The following is a 16,634-nucleotide window of genomic DNA, read 5'->3' as shown; positions in this document are numbered from 1 at the left end:
CTATAAAATCTGCCTGTAGTCATGTTATTTTTTTCATGAAACTGGCAGGTTAGTTGACAGTTTCATTGACATATTCCATAAAATAATGGTCTTATTTTTGAGAATTCTGTAATCTGTATAGACTGCCGTATTTTTCTTCCTAAAAAAAGTTGTTTTTTTCAGACTGTTACCTCCAAAAAAAGGATGTAAATATGCTTGCAATAGCAATAGCAACTGAAAATGTGTCGGCTGTGGTCAGACACAGTGTCTGAAAACGAACATGCAATATGCATCTCATTTGGAGCACAACGTATCTTTAGTGATGCTTGTTTTGCTTCTGTCTCAATTATACAATTTTCTGATGCATCTGGTGGAAACGTTATGGTCCAGAGAAAACCTTTGCTTGTGTTCCACCGCAGTGTTGCACACAGAGTGAAAGCCCTTCCGTTTCATTGCTGTAGGTCAGAAAACTGAAGAAAGTTCAGTTAGAAAGTGATGGTTTTTCTCTGGACTGGGGTCCTCTGACCAGATGTGACCATGCTCCGGATGTTGCTGCTGATCTGTGCTGGGTGGACCCTGTCTGAAACCAGCTCTGGTGCCTCGTGACCCTGAAAGGCCAGTTTTGCAGGGCTGCTTTAAATTAGTTAGATATTCTCAGGATAAAGAGGTGGTTTAATAGAGTGCATTTCCTCTTTCTTTTAAGTTCAGTCTCCTCAATCTTCTTTCTTTGACTGACACCATAAAGCCCACACAACAAGAGAGTACGTGCGACATACTGTATTTATTCTTTATCTCTGACTTTGCCCCATATAAAAGCATTGTAAGTCAGTGGGGTATTGATTGGTGTTTTCCAATACAGCGATCAGACTGTTTAATTGGATTAACCCAGTGTTATGGGCTCTGTGTGAAAATTTCAAATAAATACTTCTGACATTGTCACAATAGACTTTAATCTTGTTAATCACTTAACCTTATCTAATGTTAGTGATCTCCAGTCAGTTTGCTATTTCAGTACAATGTTTGGAGGTGAATCCAAATGGGTCAAGATGAAGAAGCCAGAGTTCTACCAGATGAGCCAAAAGTCTTGCTGTTTCATGTTTTTCCAACTCGTTTGTGCAACGGCATCCTTTCAGACGCTGTGAGAGTTTTTCGGAGTGGACGAGAAAGCAGGACACCAACCGTCTTACGCCACAGCGGGGATGTGGGGCATGCGGATGCTGTGGATCAGCGCTGCGGATTGTCCGTTATTCATTCAGGTCGAGGAGTTCTGGGGCAAGACGCCGCACCCTAGTTTCCCCGGACGGTTACATCACTGTGAGGTTTCCAAATAGAGGAAGCCAATTCGAGCCAAATAGAACATGTATTTGCATTTAAAAACCAAAAATATAGCAATGTATGTCTGCAGTCAGTTCATCAAGTCTATCTATTTTCTTCAACAAAGCACATTTTCCTGAAATCCCACAATTATTATTTATTTCAGATTATTATTTCCACTTTTTATTAGTGGTATAAGCAACATACTGTGCTACACAAAATCTGAATTTTACAGATGGAGACAGAGCAACAGCTTGTCAATAATCCAATGTGGCCTCTGTAGCAAAGAGGTCAAAGCATCAGGTGTGTATGAGCAGGTCGCTGGTTCGGTCATGCTGTGATTCTCCAGTCTGTGTGTCTGCATAAAGCAGGTATAGAGGCTGAATGGATGAGCTGGTGGACCTCACGTCACGATTATACACACAGGTTAGCACGGTATGAAGCAATGCACCGTTCATTCAAAACCTCTAGTGATTTTAAACAATTTAAACAAGAAAACTTTGGATGCAAGACTATGTCAGGCATTTTTTATATATGCTCCAAACACAACTTTAACACCAACCACATGAATAACCAAATGCAAAAATCAATGTACCCTCAATTTTTCAACAGACTTGTCACATACTGGATGCTATAGTGCTGCCACCTCATGTCACACACACAAAAACACACACCAAATGAAGGCAAAGACTCCACATTATAAGAAAAGAGGAGCACATATAAAAGTTTTATTCCTTTATAGTGATTATTCAAGCTTGTAGACTAAATGTGAGAAGCTGAAGCGTTTCACTGACGGTGCTTTGCGGCCCGGGCGCTGACATAACGTTTCCTCGAGGGCCGGCAGCTGTGTTGTACGAGTTTTCTCTCTTTTGACTCTTCTGCCAGGAAGAAGTGAAATGCAGGTGAAGATGTCTTATGTATCCCAGCAGACCAAAGCAGATTATACGGACAACTCAGGTTGCTCCACAAAACAGATTACCACGGAGTAATTACTTCTGGCATGCTCACACCATAACTCTTTAATCTCTCCGGAACAACAGTTCACTTCGGGAGAAAGCTGAGGTTAATCAAAGCTGCTATAGTGGTTTATTTTAATCCCGTGATTCAGTGTTTTTGTGGAGCCCATATCTTGCACAGGTAGATGGCTCGCCGATTTATTAAGAACTCCACACACGGCAAGGACTGTGCATGAAGAGGTGGATGGACCCCGAAACCAAAGGAATCTGTAAATTCTTCCTCTATTTTTCCACTTCTGTATTTTCAAATGTGTCTGTATTTAAATTAGCTTGTAGCTTTGCTGAATTTTGCTGAAATTTTGTGATGTAATAGTGGTTAAATAAACCAGTCAGTGAGCCAAATGATGTCTTAGGTAAGAGTGCGGTGCTTAGTTTTGTAATGTGAGTGTATGTGAAGGGGTGGGATAGATCCAGGATGTCTGGCTGCGTCTTTTCCCCGTGATCCTGCGACGTTTCGAGGGTAGGTCTGGAATTCCGCTAGTTCTGAACTATTCGTGTTTGGCAGAAGTTCACTACTAGCAGAACTCGGATTTGCTCCCGACTACCGACGGGAACCTTCGTGACCACCGAGAAGGAGAGGGGAGGGGGACGCCCGGGGGTCGGGCGGTGCCGAACAGCAGGTGGTCCACCTGCGTGTGTGTGTGTGTGTGTGTGGGCAGCTCATGAGTGTAATCAGGTTCTCTGGAGTGAAGTGAACTGAGTCCACCTTTTCTGCCCACGCGGTCTTGTGTTCATCTCACACCAGAGAATAATCCTGCTGCCCAGATTGTTTGCTGAATCTTCTTTACTTTATTACTTGTATTCTTACTTTGATCTTCTGACAGCATGTGATCTCTTCTTCACTTGTAATTATCTGGATATTTTGATATGCTCCCTCCCTGTGATAAATGTCATTCTTAATAAGAAAACTGCTTTTTTGAATCTTTGGAAAAACTTTTCTGAACTACTTACTGAACTAAATTACTTACACAGCTTGAAAGGACAGTGCTGTCTGAGAGGACTTGGGATTAGGAGTTCGATTCCCACAGTGGACAGGTCACCACTGTGGGTTCCTGAGCTTGACCCCTCACCCCATCGGCTCAACTAATATGGCTGCTCACCACATCCTTGAAATAGGATGTGTGAAAGCAGAAAAAGGAACGAATAAAGAATGATTAGTTCATTTTATTAAAGGCACTTAGTCCTGTTAAATAACTAATCAAACAAGCTTTTTTTTTGTTGTTGTTTGTTTGCTTGTTTTATTTTACTTTCCAGCATTGATCATGTTTTACACCACTGGAGATGTGACACTACTTTCAGAGAAGTGAAAGTCTAATCCTGTTCAGGTAAACCTCTTTAGCTTATTGTGCTAAAGCATTTGAAAAGATGAAGTGTGACAAGGGATGGTGGGAATCACGCAGGGATGGTGACACACTTTGAAATTATTCATTCAGTCATCAGAGTCCAGGCTGGTTTAACTCAACTGGAATTTACCTTTGAAGAATGGAGCAACCAAAGAGACATTAGATCGACTTTATTTCATGGAAAGTTCCTAATTTTAAGTTTACTTCACTCAAGTAATGCCAAATAAGATTTCTGCCTCCTCTTAAAATCGGGCATTTTTTGAAGCACAAGGACATCTGGCTAAAACGTGATCTGTGGAGTTGTTATGAAATGCATTTGGTAATTTTTGTACTTTCAACCTTCAAGGAATTACAAAAGATAATTTGGATATTTATAATTCTACGTATAGCTAAGTTATTAGAATTCAAGTTCAGTAATGCCATGTCTGTATTTTAGTGGGAAGGATCAAAGCAATAATTTGGATTAGTGTTTACAAAACAAGACGTAATTGTGTTTCATTCTGATCTTAAATTCTCTGCCATAGATTTAGCATTTAAACAATGTAATGGAAAGGATAAAAAAATTATATAAAACGAACCTCTATAGTCTCTGAGATTAATAAGTGAGGAAAATGTGATTTTGGGTGTGGACATGAGGAGTATGGGGATTTAGAAATCAGAATCAGGTTTATTGCCAAGTATATTAGCCAGAAGTAGTACAAGGAATTTGTTCTGGTGGTTGGCGCAGAGACAGAAAAAAGCAGATTTAAAGAATTTAAAGATTAGAAAGTGCTTAATTGTATCAAAATTGAAATATGGATCATGTAAGTGTAATAAATACAGATCAGGATCAGTGAATTAAGTTTTAGAGTCAGTGTATTAGGTGAAAAGGCTGCTGGTGTCATTAAAAATGAGAAACGAGTCAATTCAGTGCAGTTGAAGGTCTGCTCCCTTTACTGCTGCGCCCTCTGCAGGCTGAATTCCGCACTGCAGGATTTATACACTGCCAAAAAAAAAAAAAAAACAGGCTACAATGAGTGTGTGAGTTCAAATTTCAACCAGAGATTCATTATGTGAACAGATTCAAGTTTGCAGGTTGCTTTTCAGTATTTTTCAAACAGACCAAACAATTTATCAATGATTTAAGGTTTTTTATTTAAATCAACTAATATATTTAACCACAGGTAACTTTAGCTAATAACTTTATGCTGAATTTCAGTAGCAATCCAGATTGTAGTTTTATTTGGCATCTAAAAGAAAAGGACACAAAAACAATGTGTATGTTAACAAAAAATATTCCTGGATGTCAGATAAAGCATTTCAATCATGCTTTGCTGATGATTTCTGTGTGTGAATCAAAATAAAGGCTAGGTTTTAGGGTGTTCCTAATCATTTTTGTCCACCAAGTCAGTACCTCTTCCAAATGATCAAGTCAAATTTGATCAAATAAAGTATATTTAACAACAACTTTCATTGAACAAAGTCATTCAAAAGAAAAAGACAATACAACTGAAATGATTACAATCATATTTCATATCACAAAACATATCTCTAGTTTGTTCCCTTACGGGTTACATAACAAAAGTAATTCAACTAATTGACCAACTGCTATAATATCTAATAGCAATCACTTAAATAAATGGGCATCAGTGACCTCAATCTTTATTTTCTGAAGAGATAAGAGAAAAAGAGATTTTTTTAACTAATGCAGTTAAAAACATTTTACAGACCTACATTTTGAATGACATGAAACCTTTACCTATCCTTCATTAAAACATCTCCTCTCACTTCCCCCAACACTTAACATTACTCATTATTATATCACACAACAACAACAAGATATGTTATAAGATATGTTTTTTTTTACAAGCTTTTGAAAAGGGTTTTGCTGGCCGCATTGAAGATCAAATCAAGTTTATTTCTAGAGCACCTTACAGCAACATAGACAAAGACCAAAGTGCTTTCCAGCTGCATGATAATACAAAAGAATTCAATTTCGTTACCACAAAACCCAAGCTCAAAAACCAGAGCTGATAAAAATCATTAAAACCATAAATGTAATAAATGTAACCAAATCATAGTAAACCTATTGAATCTCAAGGTAAATTTAGACATATTTTCACTGTCAAATTTCATCAAAAATAATTTCAAATGTAAAATCTGTTTCACCATAAACCTTGAAAAATCAAACATGTTTTTAATTTCAATTCAAATCAATTTTATGAAAGTATTCTGATATATTCTGATGTTCTAAAAAAAACTACTCCTATTTTTATCCTTTTGTAGGTTATTCATTGGATTTTTCACGTCAAGCTTCTGTCCTGTCAGTCTAAAGTCCAACATAAACATCAACTTAATCAAACTGTTCAACTGAACCCTGAACGCCTCTACTGCTAGTCTTCTGCATTTCCTTAATGTCTCCTCTAGAGGGCGTCAGTGACCGCTGTGTGTCTCTGGAGGAGCATTTGGCAGAGAGCCAGACTGCCTAGGCTGTGAATGACAGGATTGCAGACTGAGGAGGCCTTGGAGAGAGAGAGGGGGGGGGGGGGGGGGGGGGGGAGTGAGGCCAATCTTGAGTCAAGTGGCTGCACGTGACTGAAGCCCACCAGCATGACCTCCCACCATGACCCCCACCGTGACCGCCACGATCCTGATCACCTCCTCCTCAGCAGTGTCCAGTCTGAAGGTGAAGTTCCCGAGCGGCCTGCAGACGACCGGCCATCACTCCAAGAGACCACAGCTCATCGTGTGTGGAAGGAGACGGAACATGCTGAGAAATGAGGGTTGAAATAAAATGTCAGACTTCAGAAGCAGCTTCTTTTCTTTCCCCAACCATCAACCTGTTGACATGGTGATTTTTGTTGTTGTTGTTAAATTTTCGTCAAAACCAAAGAAAAACAAATTGTCGATCATTATAAAAAGTACTGGCAAAAATGTATATTTAGCTTCTGGAAAGATCAAAAAAAGCTTTTTCTCTGGACTCTGACTAGTTTAAAACAGACAAGCTGTACAACAGCTTTGTTTGAAAATATCACACAGAACAGTGCATCAATGGCCAAAATAGATTATTTACTCTTTGCACACAGAAATGCCACTTCTTGTTGTAGAAAACTTGAATTTTCATTGAAAATTCCCAAAAACATTTTTCTTTGAGAGAAACACAGTGAGCTGCACCACATTGAAAGAAGACACTATAAATACATTGAATACAGTGAAATTCTGGCCTCAGTAGCATACATGTGCTCTTTTTAATTGTTACACAAAGCAGTCTAGTTTGCTCCTTACCTCCAACTGTTGCTGTAAAACCTTTAAACGTGCAGCCTGGTGGTCTGAGAATCACGTATCTGAAGGCCAAGTAGCAACTGAAAATACAGGTTATCACAGCCATGTTCATTCTCATGTTGAGCCATACCTGGAATTATCAGGACGGTGCTCACAAACAGGAAGAACTTGAAGACTAACATGGAGTAAAATGTTCCCATTTTTCTTAAATGTTCCTGGGGAGCCAGATTGGGGACGAGGTCAGGGGTGATGCTGTCCAGAGAGATGCGAATCCAGAAATGTTCTGAGAAATCCACAATGTGACTGGCCCACATTTTCTCCATGTTGGGTATTGAGAGAAAGAAAAAAAAGCTGGAGATATGAAGTATTCCATTAGCTGTAAATCTCTCCTGCACTGGCGGCCGTCATGGTGTTCCTGCTCTCACTGAGGTCCTCTCCTCTCCAGTGGGCAGTGCCGGCTGCATTTATTGCTTGGGACAGATTAACTGGCTGACGGACAGGAAGTGAAGCTTTACCTGCATTCCCACGGCAATACGCCTCCGAGCCGAGACACATATAATCATCTCTGTACTACAGCCGGCGAGGTTCATGTCATTACATCCCCTGTGTAATCACAACGTTACTGAACCGCCTAATCTGATTGGCTATTCCTGAAGAGCTGTCCTGATCTGCCGGGGTGGGGGCGAGTGAGGACACTGACCACCAGACGTGAGAATCACAGTGAACGAAACTATCTGATCTATCTGGAATGCCAAAAGACCTGAGCACATGTAGAACATGCAAACAGACACTGGATTCTACAGGAGTCGAGTAGTTTTCTCTGTACAAACAACAATTTCAACTATTGGCGATCACAAACATTGAGCTTTGAAAAAGTTTTGTGTCTTGACCTTAAATGCCCAAATGATGCCTCCCCCTCCCTCCCTCCCTCTTCTTTCATGTGCCAACTTATTAAATACAGTTTGCTCACACACTGTGATTCTATTTCATTATTTGCTTGAAACCATGATTGTTTAACACGTCTCTGTGAAGAACTGTAGTCTTGGGTAAGAACACAAACTAGCATCAACAAGATCACACACTCAAAAATATATTTAGATCTTTTTTTTAATTCTTTTTTCACTTTGCAGATCATTCATAAGTCGATACAAGTATTGCATAAATTTCCATATGACAAAACACATGTACATTGTTAATGTTATTTACAATCCATACGTCGTTCATGGCAAAGGGGAAAGCGAGCGTTGGTGTCTCAGGTCTAAGCTGGTCCAACTTTGGACACTTCTGTCACTGATTGTGTTGAACTTTCCTCCTCAAGGCCGCCCATCCCCAGCATCGCTAACATGCATGAACGAAACTGAAAAGCAAGAAGAAAACACAAGATTACTTTTTCCAACTTACTCTTAAATCACACAATGGTCCCAACAACAAAGAGTCCAAAAATTCATAAGTTGACACAGAATTTAACCACATGCATTGACTAAAAAGTGGTAGATAAGAACTTTTACTTTAGATTATTTTGCTCAACATTAGAAGGAAATGGAAAACAAATACTCTGTATTTTAAATACAGTGATTATTTTCTCAGCATCAGATTCTGGGAGACCTGAAAACACACATTTAACGGACCTGCTTATTGAAGACGACATAGATAACTGGATTGTAGACGGCGGAGGCTTTGGACAGACAGGAGGGTATGGTGGCCAGCCTCAGGTCAAACGTTTGCCCGCGGTTGTTGACGACCCAGAGAGCGAAGGAGGCGTAGGGCATCCAGCACACTATGAAGCCCAGCACCATGACCACCACCATCCTGGTCACCTCCCGCTCGGCCTTCTGGGTGGAGGCAGACTCAGCTTGAGCCTTTGCTGCCTGTAGATGACAGAGAGACCACATGTGTTGGAAGTTGGACTATCATAAACAAACCCGTCTTTGGCTTGTTCGTGCTCTATCTCACCATTTTCAAGGTGATGAGCAGCTGGGAGTAGCAGAATATGATTGTGGCAAAGGGAACGGCAAAGCAGAAGCAGAAGAGAAACATCACGTAGGACTCGTTGTTATATTTGTTGTTTGTGGTGTACCAGTCCGGCCCGCAGGAGCACTGCAGGCCCTCGGGGATGTACCTGCAAAGATGCAGGCACAGAATGCAGATCCCAGCTTAGACACACTGCATCTGTGGCTGAATTTAGGCGCTTCAGTTAGAAATTGTTCACCTGCTCCACCCAACCAACGGCGGTACTGCGGCAAACATTGCAAACACCCAGGTGAACAGACAGCATGCTAAAGCGTGGTCCGGCTTGAAGGCGAAGTTGCCAAGGGGCTTACAGATGACCAGCCATCTTTCAAAAGCTACCACAGCCAGAGACCACAGGCTGACCATCCCTGAAATCAACAAACAGGCCATCAAAATCCCCTCTACAAACAGGTGAAGCAGATCTGTAACATACAATTGCAATCTTACCTCCAAGTGTTGCCATGAAACCCTCAATCTTGCATGCTAATGGTCCAAAGATGAAGTACCTGGAAGCGAACGAGCAGCAGGCGGTGAAAGAGCCCACACAGGACACAAGAAGGTTTGCCACTGCCAAGTTCACCAGGATGTAGTTGAGGTGGGACCGAAGCTTCTTGTATTTCATGGTGCATGCGATGGTGAGCGTGTTGATGCCCGTGCCAACCACAAATATGAATAACATGAATCCCGCCATGGCATAGAATGTGCCTGAACTCCCCAAGTGGTCCTGAGGGACCAGGAAGGGGCTAAGGGCTGTGATATTGTCAGTGTCCAGATTGATGGGAATCCAGAAGTCCTCCGGGAGCTCCATAGCGCGAGTGGTCCTCATCGTGTCAGCCTTTAGTTTCCTGGCTGACGAGCCGGCTCCTCAAGTGCCACCAAATGAAGTTCAGACAGACGGACCCAAACGCTTGGATCAGGTCAGGAGAACTCTCTCAGAATCCTCTGGTCTGGCTGTGTGCTGATGTTTATAAAGGAGCCCAGGATGGCACTTATCCCTGTAAGGCGCTTAATCGACTCAATAATTGACTAATTCATTGTGCTTTATAGTTTGATGCCAAAGAGTCTGTTTTGTTGTGTCGGCTGCCAGCAGCTTCAATGCTGCCCCTTTCCAGACAAATGAGGACAAGGCATGTTGTCAGCTGTTTAAGATACATGTAGTTTGTAGCAAAAGCTTCTTGATGGCAGGTAAGATGCAAATACTGTTGGCTGTCAACAAATTTCCAAGCATCTTTCTTATATCTTTCCCCACTAGTTACCAAACATTTGTTTTGACATCAAAACTTAAACAGGTTAATCCCACTTTCTTAAGAAGGAGCTCAGCTGGTCTTTCTCCTCTAATCTGGCTTGCAATAACATTAAGTTTGATAATCTCCAACATAGAAGGGTTTAATCCACTCGATTGGTTTAGCTCGAGCTTTGCGTTACCTTTCTGGCATTATGCCAGCTTCACTGATCTTAAACTGACACCACGAGTGTAACTGAGGAAGTTGCTCCCGGTGACCCAGTGAAGAGGACAAGGATTCCAGAGGAGACAAAAAAATGAAGCATGTGCCACCACAGGGATATCTTCTGAGCACTTTTTTATTTTTATTTTTGTTTTTAGTTTGCTTTGCAAAAAAAAAAGGTGTACATCACTCCCTATTGGAATAACATGCAAATAGCTATGCATTTCATTGCACAGAATATTCATGTGTACATATTTACAAGGAACAAATGTGATCAGTAGCTTGTACAGCAGTTGCTTGAACAAACAGAAGAAATGACGTGGATGTCCAGTCTAAGCTGGTCCAACTTTGGAGACTTCGGTAACAGACTGTGTTGATGACTCTTCATCATCTCCTCCACTCATCCCCAGCATCTTCATCATGCATGACCGGAACTGGGAGACAAAAGGATTGATCTCAATAAACACAACTTATTTATAACCATTAATATCTGCTTTTAGTGTGTCTGTGGGAGTTATTATAATAAGGTTGATTTCTTTAGTCGTTTTTACTGTAGGAGAAACATTTAAATGGCTGAAATGCTGAGTCACGTTTGGTTAAAAACTGGCTTTTTTCCTTTGGTTTTCAATCGGTCAGGACATTCAACTGACCTGTTTGTTGAGCAGAACATAGATCACCGGGTTGTAGACTGCAGAGGACTTGGAAAATATAGACGGGATCGAAGCAAATCTCAGGTCGAAGGGCTGCCCGCGGTTGTTGACGACCCAGAGAGCGAATGAGGCGTAGGGCACCCAGCACACCAGGAAGCCCATCACCATGACCACCACCATCCTGGTCACCTCCCGCTCGGCCTTCTGGGTGGAGGCAGACTCAGCCTGGGCCTTTGCTGCCTGTTGAGAACAAGAACCGAGCAGAACATTATGTCATTTTGCATCTACTAGCTTATTCAGACCCATAGTTTGTTTGTCTGTTTTCAATGTAGCCTCACCATTTTCAGTGTAATGAGCAGCTGGGTGTAGCAGAAGATAATGGTGGCGAGGGGAACGGCGAAGCAGAAGCAAAACAGGAACATGACGTAGGATTCATTGTTGTATTTGTTGTTTGAGGTGTACCAGTCTGGTCCACAGGAGCACTGCAGCCCTTCGGGGATGTATCTGCACAGATCAAACCGGATCGTCACTGAGGCTCTGCAGTCGGAGGAGTGCACATGTATGTGTGTGAGGGTAAATACCGACCTGCTCCAGCCAAAAAGCGGAGGAGCCGAGGCGATCAATGCAAACACCCAGGTGAATACACAGCACCCCATAGCATGGTCGGGCTTGAAAATGAAGTTACCCAGTGGCTTGCAGATGACCAGCCATCTTTCAAACGCTACCACAGCCAGAGACCACAGGCTGACCATTCCTGCAACAAGACAACATTAAACATCAATTAATATGACACAGACATCAAAGCCGGGAATGCCTGTCTCTTCAGCCTCATCTTACCGCCGAGGGTTGCCACGAAACCTTCAATCTTGCATGCTAGTGGGCCGAAGATGAAATATCTGGATGCAAATGAGCAGCAGGCAGTGAAAGAGCCCACCACTGACACCAGAAGGTTCGCCACAGCCAAGTTCACCAGGATGTAGTTTAAGTGGGATCGGAGCTTCTTGTACTGGACGGTGCATGCGACGGTAAGCGCATTGATGAAACTGCCCACGACAAATATAAAAAACATATAAGCAGCCATTGCGTAGAAAGTGCCTGCATTTGCTAGATGGTCCTGGGGCACTAGGAAAGGGCTGAGAAGTGTGATGTTGTCCGTATCCAAAGGAATGGGGATATAGAAATCCTCTGGGAGCTCGGTCACACGGCCGTGCTTCATTCTGCTGAGCATTGAAAATCGGTCAAAATCAAAACTCAATTTTCATGCGCGCCGGCAGCTCTGTGTCACCGGATTGTGCTCAGCAGCAAGCAGTGCATGACAGGGAGCCGGGAGCAAATTTATAGGCCCGTCTGACCCAACATTTAATTAATTGAATGATTGAATAATTAATTGAATGATTTACTCAGGAAAATAAACTCCTAGCTCTGATCAAGCAGATTAAATACAACAGGAAGCGATGTAGAGCGGAATAATAAAACGTAAGCCGGTGCAAGGTTATAAAATCAAACACAACTAAACATGTAAACATCACTGAGGTATAACATGAGGATGAAGGAGACCGTCAACTGCACCCTCGGGCAAACTAATCCAAAAATAACACAGATGTGCATAAGTGTTTCTGCTCCCGTGAGGAAGCTGTATTGTTGATTTTAAAGACTCTCACAACAAAAGAATCTCTCTTGACTGCATTATAGAGGAAAGAGCAGCTAATCCAGTCACCAACACTATTAAAACTGCTTATCACGTTCAGTCTGTCCTTGGCCAACCTGCTTTCTGTTAGTATTAGGCTGGATGATCTTTACCTTTGTTATCGTATCAGGATCAAGCAGGGATTACCCACTCAGAGCAGGGTGTTTGCATTTTTCCACATCAGAATCCTCCTTGTAGGGCAGCCCTTTGTTGATAGTCTCCTTGGCAGACACAGCTGGAAAGTGGCACATATCAGATTAGTCAGAGAAGATCAGGGAAACTGTTATGTATGGTAACAATACCAACAAAAACATCATGATCAATATAAAATTAAATGAACTCATTTCTGACATCGAAAGCTGAAAAAGAAGATTTAACATTTGGTGTTTGCACTTTTCCCTGTTATATAAAAGTTGTCCTTCAGGTCAAAATGAATCAGACAAAAGTATTACAGCAGGTGTGCAAGTGTCAGCCTCCATCAGTCTTTTTGAGAAAGAAGTGGCACAAGAAAAAAAAAAAACTGTCCAAACAATTTCTGGGCTAAATCAGTTCTGCACACATGTGCAAATGTCCCTGTAGGCAAATACCTGATTTGGTCTTAGTATCGATTTTTGTTTTTTAGCAGTGTTTACATGATTTAAAGTGGACATAAATTGGAAATTAGCAAAGAGGGGAAAGTAGATATTGGAAAATATAATTATTTACACATGAAAAATGAAAATATAAAATTGCATTCTCCATCAAGTATGTCTGTTCTATTTGAAATGAATCACCTCAGTTAATGCATATTTTCCTGATCATTTATGCTATTTTCTTCTGTTACTTTTATCTGTGATACGTCAAGCTGTTTAAAAACACCGTGATATTAAAGCTGTCCATGTTTGGTCACAAAAATATCAATAGAGAAAGGACTGATTTTTCATAGACTGTGGTAAAACTCATAATCCCACAACTAAAAACTTAGTTTTCTTTATTGTAATTCTGTCATGATCAGATTTGTTTCTGGAGGGTAGCAGCAAAAGTGAAAAGGGTGTTTTTACAAAAGCTGCTTTGATATCTGACTCGGTGCCAGCGAGGCTCATGCATGTAATGAGAGAGGTGATGGTTGATGTAACATGGCAGATCATCCTCTGTGACGGAGAGAAGCCCAAACACAAAGAAAACAAACTAAATATTAATATAAACCACACGCCAATGATGACAGAAAACAATCAACAGATTACAGCAAAACAATCCAGTTAGTTGATACTAATAGATTATCAAATTTGGTTTTTCAGGTTTAAATATCATGTTTTTAACACCATTTATGTACAAGTTTTGACATTGATGTTGTTTCTTGCTTTTACAGATTAAAAATAATACTCTGTATCAATATGTTCCGTATGAGGAAATGCTTTCCTATTTTTATACACTATGCTCGCCTGCTCAAAAAGTGTACGCTAATTTGTCACAGTCTTTTAAACAAGTGCAGGAAATTCAGTTCGTACGCCCAGTTTCTTCTTTCCTGTTTTTCTTTTCTATTTTTTTCCGTGTGAAATTTGAACACAGTTTCATTTCTCCCTCGCTGAACATCATCACCAATTGCAAATGCAAAGTCCAGATTTTACTGAGTGTGTCAGAGTTCCTGCAGGTTACGGAGGCTTTGCAGTTACGAGAAGCTGAGACTTACAGGAGCATTTATCTGTGACATTTCTTTAATATTGTGAGGAAAAACTTCTCTTACTGTCTTCATTTACTATGATGTCGATGCATTCATCCATCCACCTTTTTCAGTGGTGTATCAAACTAGGCTGCTCTATTGTCACAGATAACGATGGGAAAAATATTTCTTATCAAAAACATCTTGCTGCCATAATCTAAAATCCACATCACCTGTGAGGCTTTACGCCGTGACCTCTTCAGGATTTCAAAGTTACGTTTCTCAGGCGTCTCCTAAGACTCTTACCGTCTGTAAACCCAAACTGGCAGCCAAGTGCAGTATTGAAGATGCAGGCCTTTGCCTGACCTCCACGCACACACATGCACACACACTCGCCCTGACCTACCCCATACTTGCATCTCTGCTTGCTCACTGTACGTATTTGACTGTTTCTGACAGTCAAAACTCCCTTGTTGCCAAACCTGACAGCAGGTGTCTTACTTTTTCCAGCCAACCTGGTTGAAATCTGAACTTTACAAAAGACTGAAAAGGTATGAATAAAATATGTGAAAACAAGAGACTGTAACTCTGAGTCCACATATACCAGCATCAGGACAATTAAAAAAAAAACGTAAAAAAATCTCCTTATTATATAGAGTATGTTTCAATAATTAAGTCCATGTTCACATCTTTCCTTCCTGTGGCCTTAAAACCATTTAACTCCTCTTTGTCAATAGTGTTTATTGTGTTTTTCTGTCAATTTCATACCTTTTTTGCTTATACTAGTCATCATTTGGCCTTGTATAAACAACATTTAATATCATTTATCTAAGATTTATTCCGTTTTATTGATATTTTAACTGTTTTATTTTTTCTGAGTTCCATTCTGTGTCTCTCAGAACTTCTATTTCATTTTCTATTGTGCAAAATGTTGATTTGTGTCAATGTGCGGTGAACTAACGACTCAGTAAAACCATTGTCCTTGTTCTCACTGCTACTTGAGGTTAAGTAGGCAAGTGAGCAGGTGAACAAAGGGAGTGTTTGGTCATTGTGCCAGCACAGGAGATGGCATCCTTCTTTATCCCTTCTCTACTCTCATTGTAATGACGTGCTTAATGACTCTTCAATCTGTCTGACCGAGTCTTTCTTCACATAATCCATTTCCTGCATGAGAGGAATGCCAACACGCTTCCACTATCTTACTCTTACTTTTCCTCCTTTCTTCTGAAATCACAAGAATTTCAAGCAAACTATATCAAAATGAAATCTATTAAAATCACTTTCACAGGGTTGTGTTGATTATTATTTCCAACATGTAATTAGATCAGTCAGTAAATCAATCCAAAAGCTGTCAAAAACAAAATAAAACACTGAATCTGATTAAACATTCAAACTAAAATGTGGCATATCAGTTTGCTTGTTCTTTATTTGTATTAGTTTACTCTCATTTTATTAATGCTGAATGTAGACCTACAGCTTGGAGACATTGTGAAGTAAGAAATGAAAGCAACAGCTCCGAAGTATGAAGGGGAAATCAAGTTTTATATTAGAAGAAAATAAAACCTTGAGCAGATCAGGTTTACAAATCATTGCTTCCTGTTGCACTATTTTTAGACTGTGTTTGTCTGCCCAACAGCACTGGAATCAGTGTTGAACACAACATATACTGAGCACATATAACTATGTATCAAGTTAGTAGGAAGCTTTGATCTTTCATGAAACGTGAAAGCATGATGGACAAGCCATGAACCAATGTGGTAACTGCATTTGAAAAGGAGAAATCTGGTCATAAGGCCTGTAATGCAGGCTGTATGTTTCAGATTTGGATGCTTCTCCTGCAACCAGTCTGGAAAAAAAAATGTTTTCATATATGTATTTAAGGGATTTGCAATTAATTATAAAACTCTTCCTCTCTCCACCTGTCACGTGTGTGCATAACTCATTTATTATAATCCGCAAACCACACAAAGTAAACCCCTCTGAAGCCTGACACCTACAGGATCAAGTGTGCATTACAACAATGGACTTCCAAAACAGAAGAATCTCCAAGGCCACATATTAACGGTCTGCTGTCATGTTTGGAAAATTAGCAGAGGTGGAAGGTAATGAATTTGATTAATTTTGCAATTCTTTGGTGAAAAAAGCCAAAAAGTTTGGATCCAAATTTTTTCAAGTTGTCTGTAGGTGAAAGATGAAGGGAATCAACTTTTAAAACTCTTCATGATATTTATCCTTCTGATGAATTTTTGAGACGTGAAATAAGTTTGATTACAACACTAGTTTTTATTTA

At 40.5% G+C, this 16,634-nt stretch overlaps 2 protein-coding genes across 2 annotated transcripts; both read right to left on the bottom strand.

The window, feature by feature from the left end:
• Positions 1-8,142: 8,142 nt before the first annotated feature.
• Positions 8,143-9,754, bottom strand: LOC115388167 (blue-sensitive opsin-like). Its single transcript, XM_030091124.1, has 5 exons — positions 9,371-9,754; positions 9,123-9,291; positions 8,867-9,032; positions 8,542-8,781; positions 8,143-8,270 (listed from the first exon to the last, which is right to left on the bottom strand). Exons 1-5 carry the CDS (start codon positions 9,747-9,749, stop codon positions 8,172-8,174), a joined length of 1,053 nt encoding a protein of 350 aa, XP_029946984.1. The 5' UTR covers positions 9,750-9,754; the 3' UTR covers positions 8,143-8,171.
• An 836-nt stretch (positions 9,755-10,590) lies between these two features.
• Positions 10,591-12,296, bottom strand: LOC115388166 (blue-sensitive opsin-like). The gene is made up of 5 exons (XM_030091123.1): positions 11,856-12,296; positions 11,604-11,772; positions 11,357-11,522; positions 11,019-11,258; positions 10,591-10,802 (listed from the first exon to the last, which is right to left on the bottom strand). The coding sequence occupies exons 1-5, from the start codon at positions 12,244-12,246 to the stop codon at positions 10,701-10,703; spliced, it is 1,068 nt and encodes a 355-aa protein (XP_029946983.1). The 5' UTR covers positions 12,247-12,296; the 3' UTR covers positions 10,591-10,700.
• Positions 12,297-16,634: the final 4,338 nt, after the last annotated feature.

This window comes from Salarias fasciatus, chromosome 5 (assembly GCF_902148845.1).
Source record: "Salarias fasciatus chromosome 5, fSalaFa1.1, whole genome shotgun sequence".
NCBI lineage: Eukaryota > Metazoa > Chordata > Actinopteri > Blenniiformes > Blenniidae > Salarias > Salarias fasciatus.
Note: the sequence above shows the minus strand (reverse complement) of the source record. Positions and strands in the feature narration are given on the sequence as shown.

Excerpts from the sequence above, each read along its gene's own strand:
- LOC115388167 (XM_030091124.1), bottom strand. The coding sequence starts at position 9,749 with ATGAGGACCACTCGCGCTATGGAGCTCCCGGAGGACTTCTGGATTCCC. Across the intron at positions 8,782-8,866 it reads TGCTCATCACCTTGAAAATG|GCAGCAAAGGCTCAAGCTGA; the intron begins GTGAGATAGAGC and ends TGTCATCTACAG. Across the intron at positions 8,271-8,541 it reads ATGTCGTCTTCAATAAGCAG|TTTCGTTCATGCATGTTAGC; the intron begins GTCCGTTAAATG and ends CTTGCTTTTCAG.
- LOC115388166 (XM_030091123.1), bottom strand. The coding sequence starts at position 12,246 with ATGCTCAGCAGAATGAAGCACGGCCGTGTGACCGAGCTCCCAGAGGAT. Across the intron at positions 11,523-11,603 it reads CCGCTTTTTGGCTGGAGCAG|ATACATCCCCGAAGGGCTGC; the intron begins GTCGGTATTTAC and ends TGATCTGTGCAG. Across the intron at positions 10,803-11,018 it reads ATGTTCTGCTCAACAAACAG|TTCCGGTCATGCATGATGAA; the intron begins GTCAGTTGAATG and ends TTTGTCTCCCAG.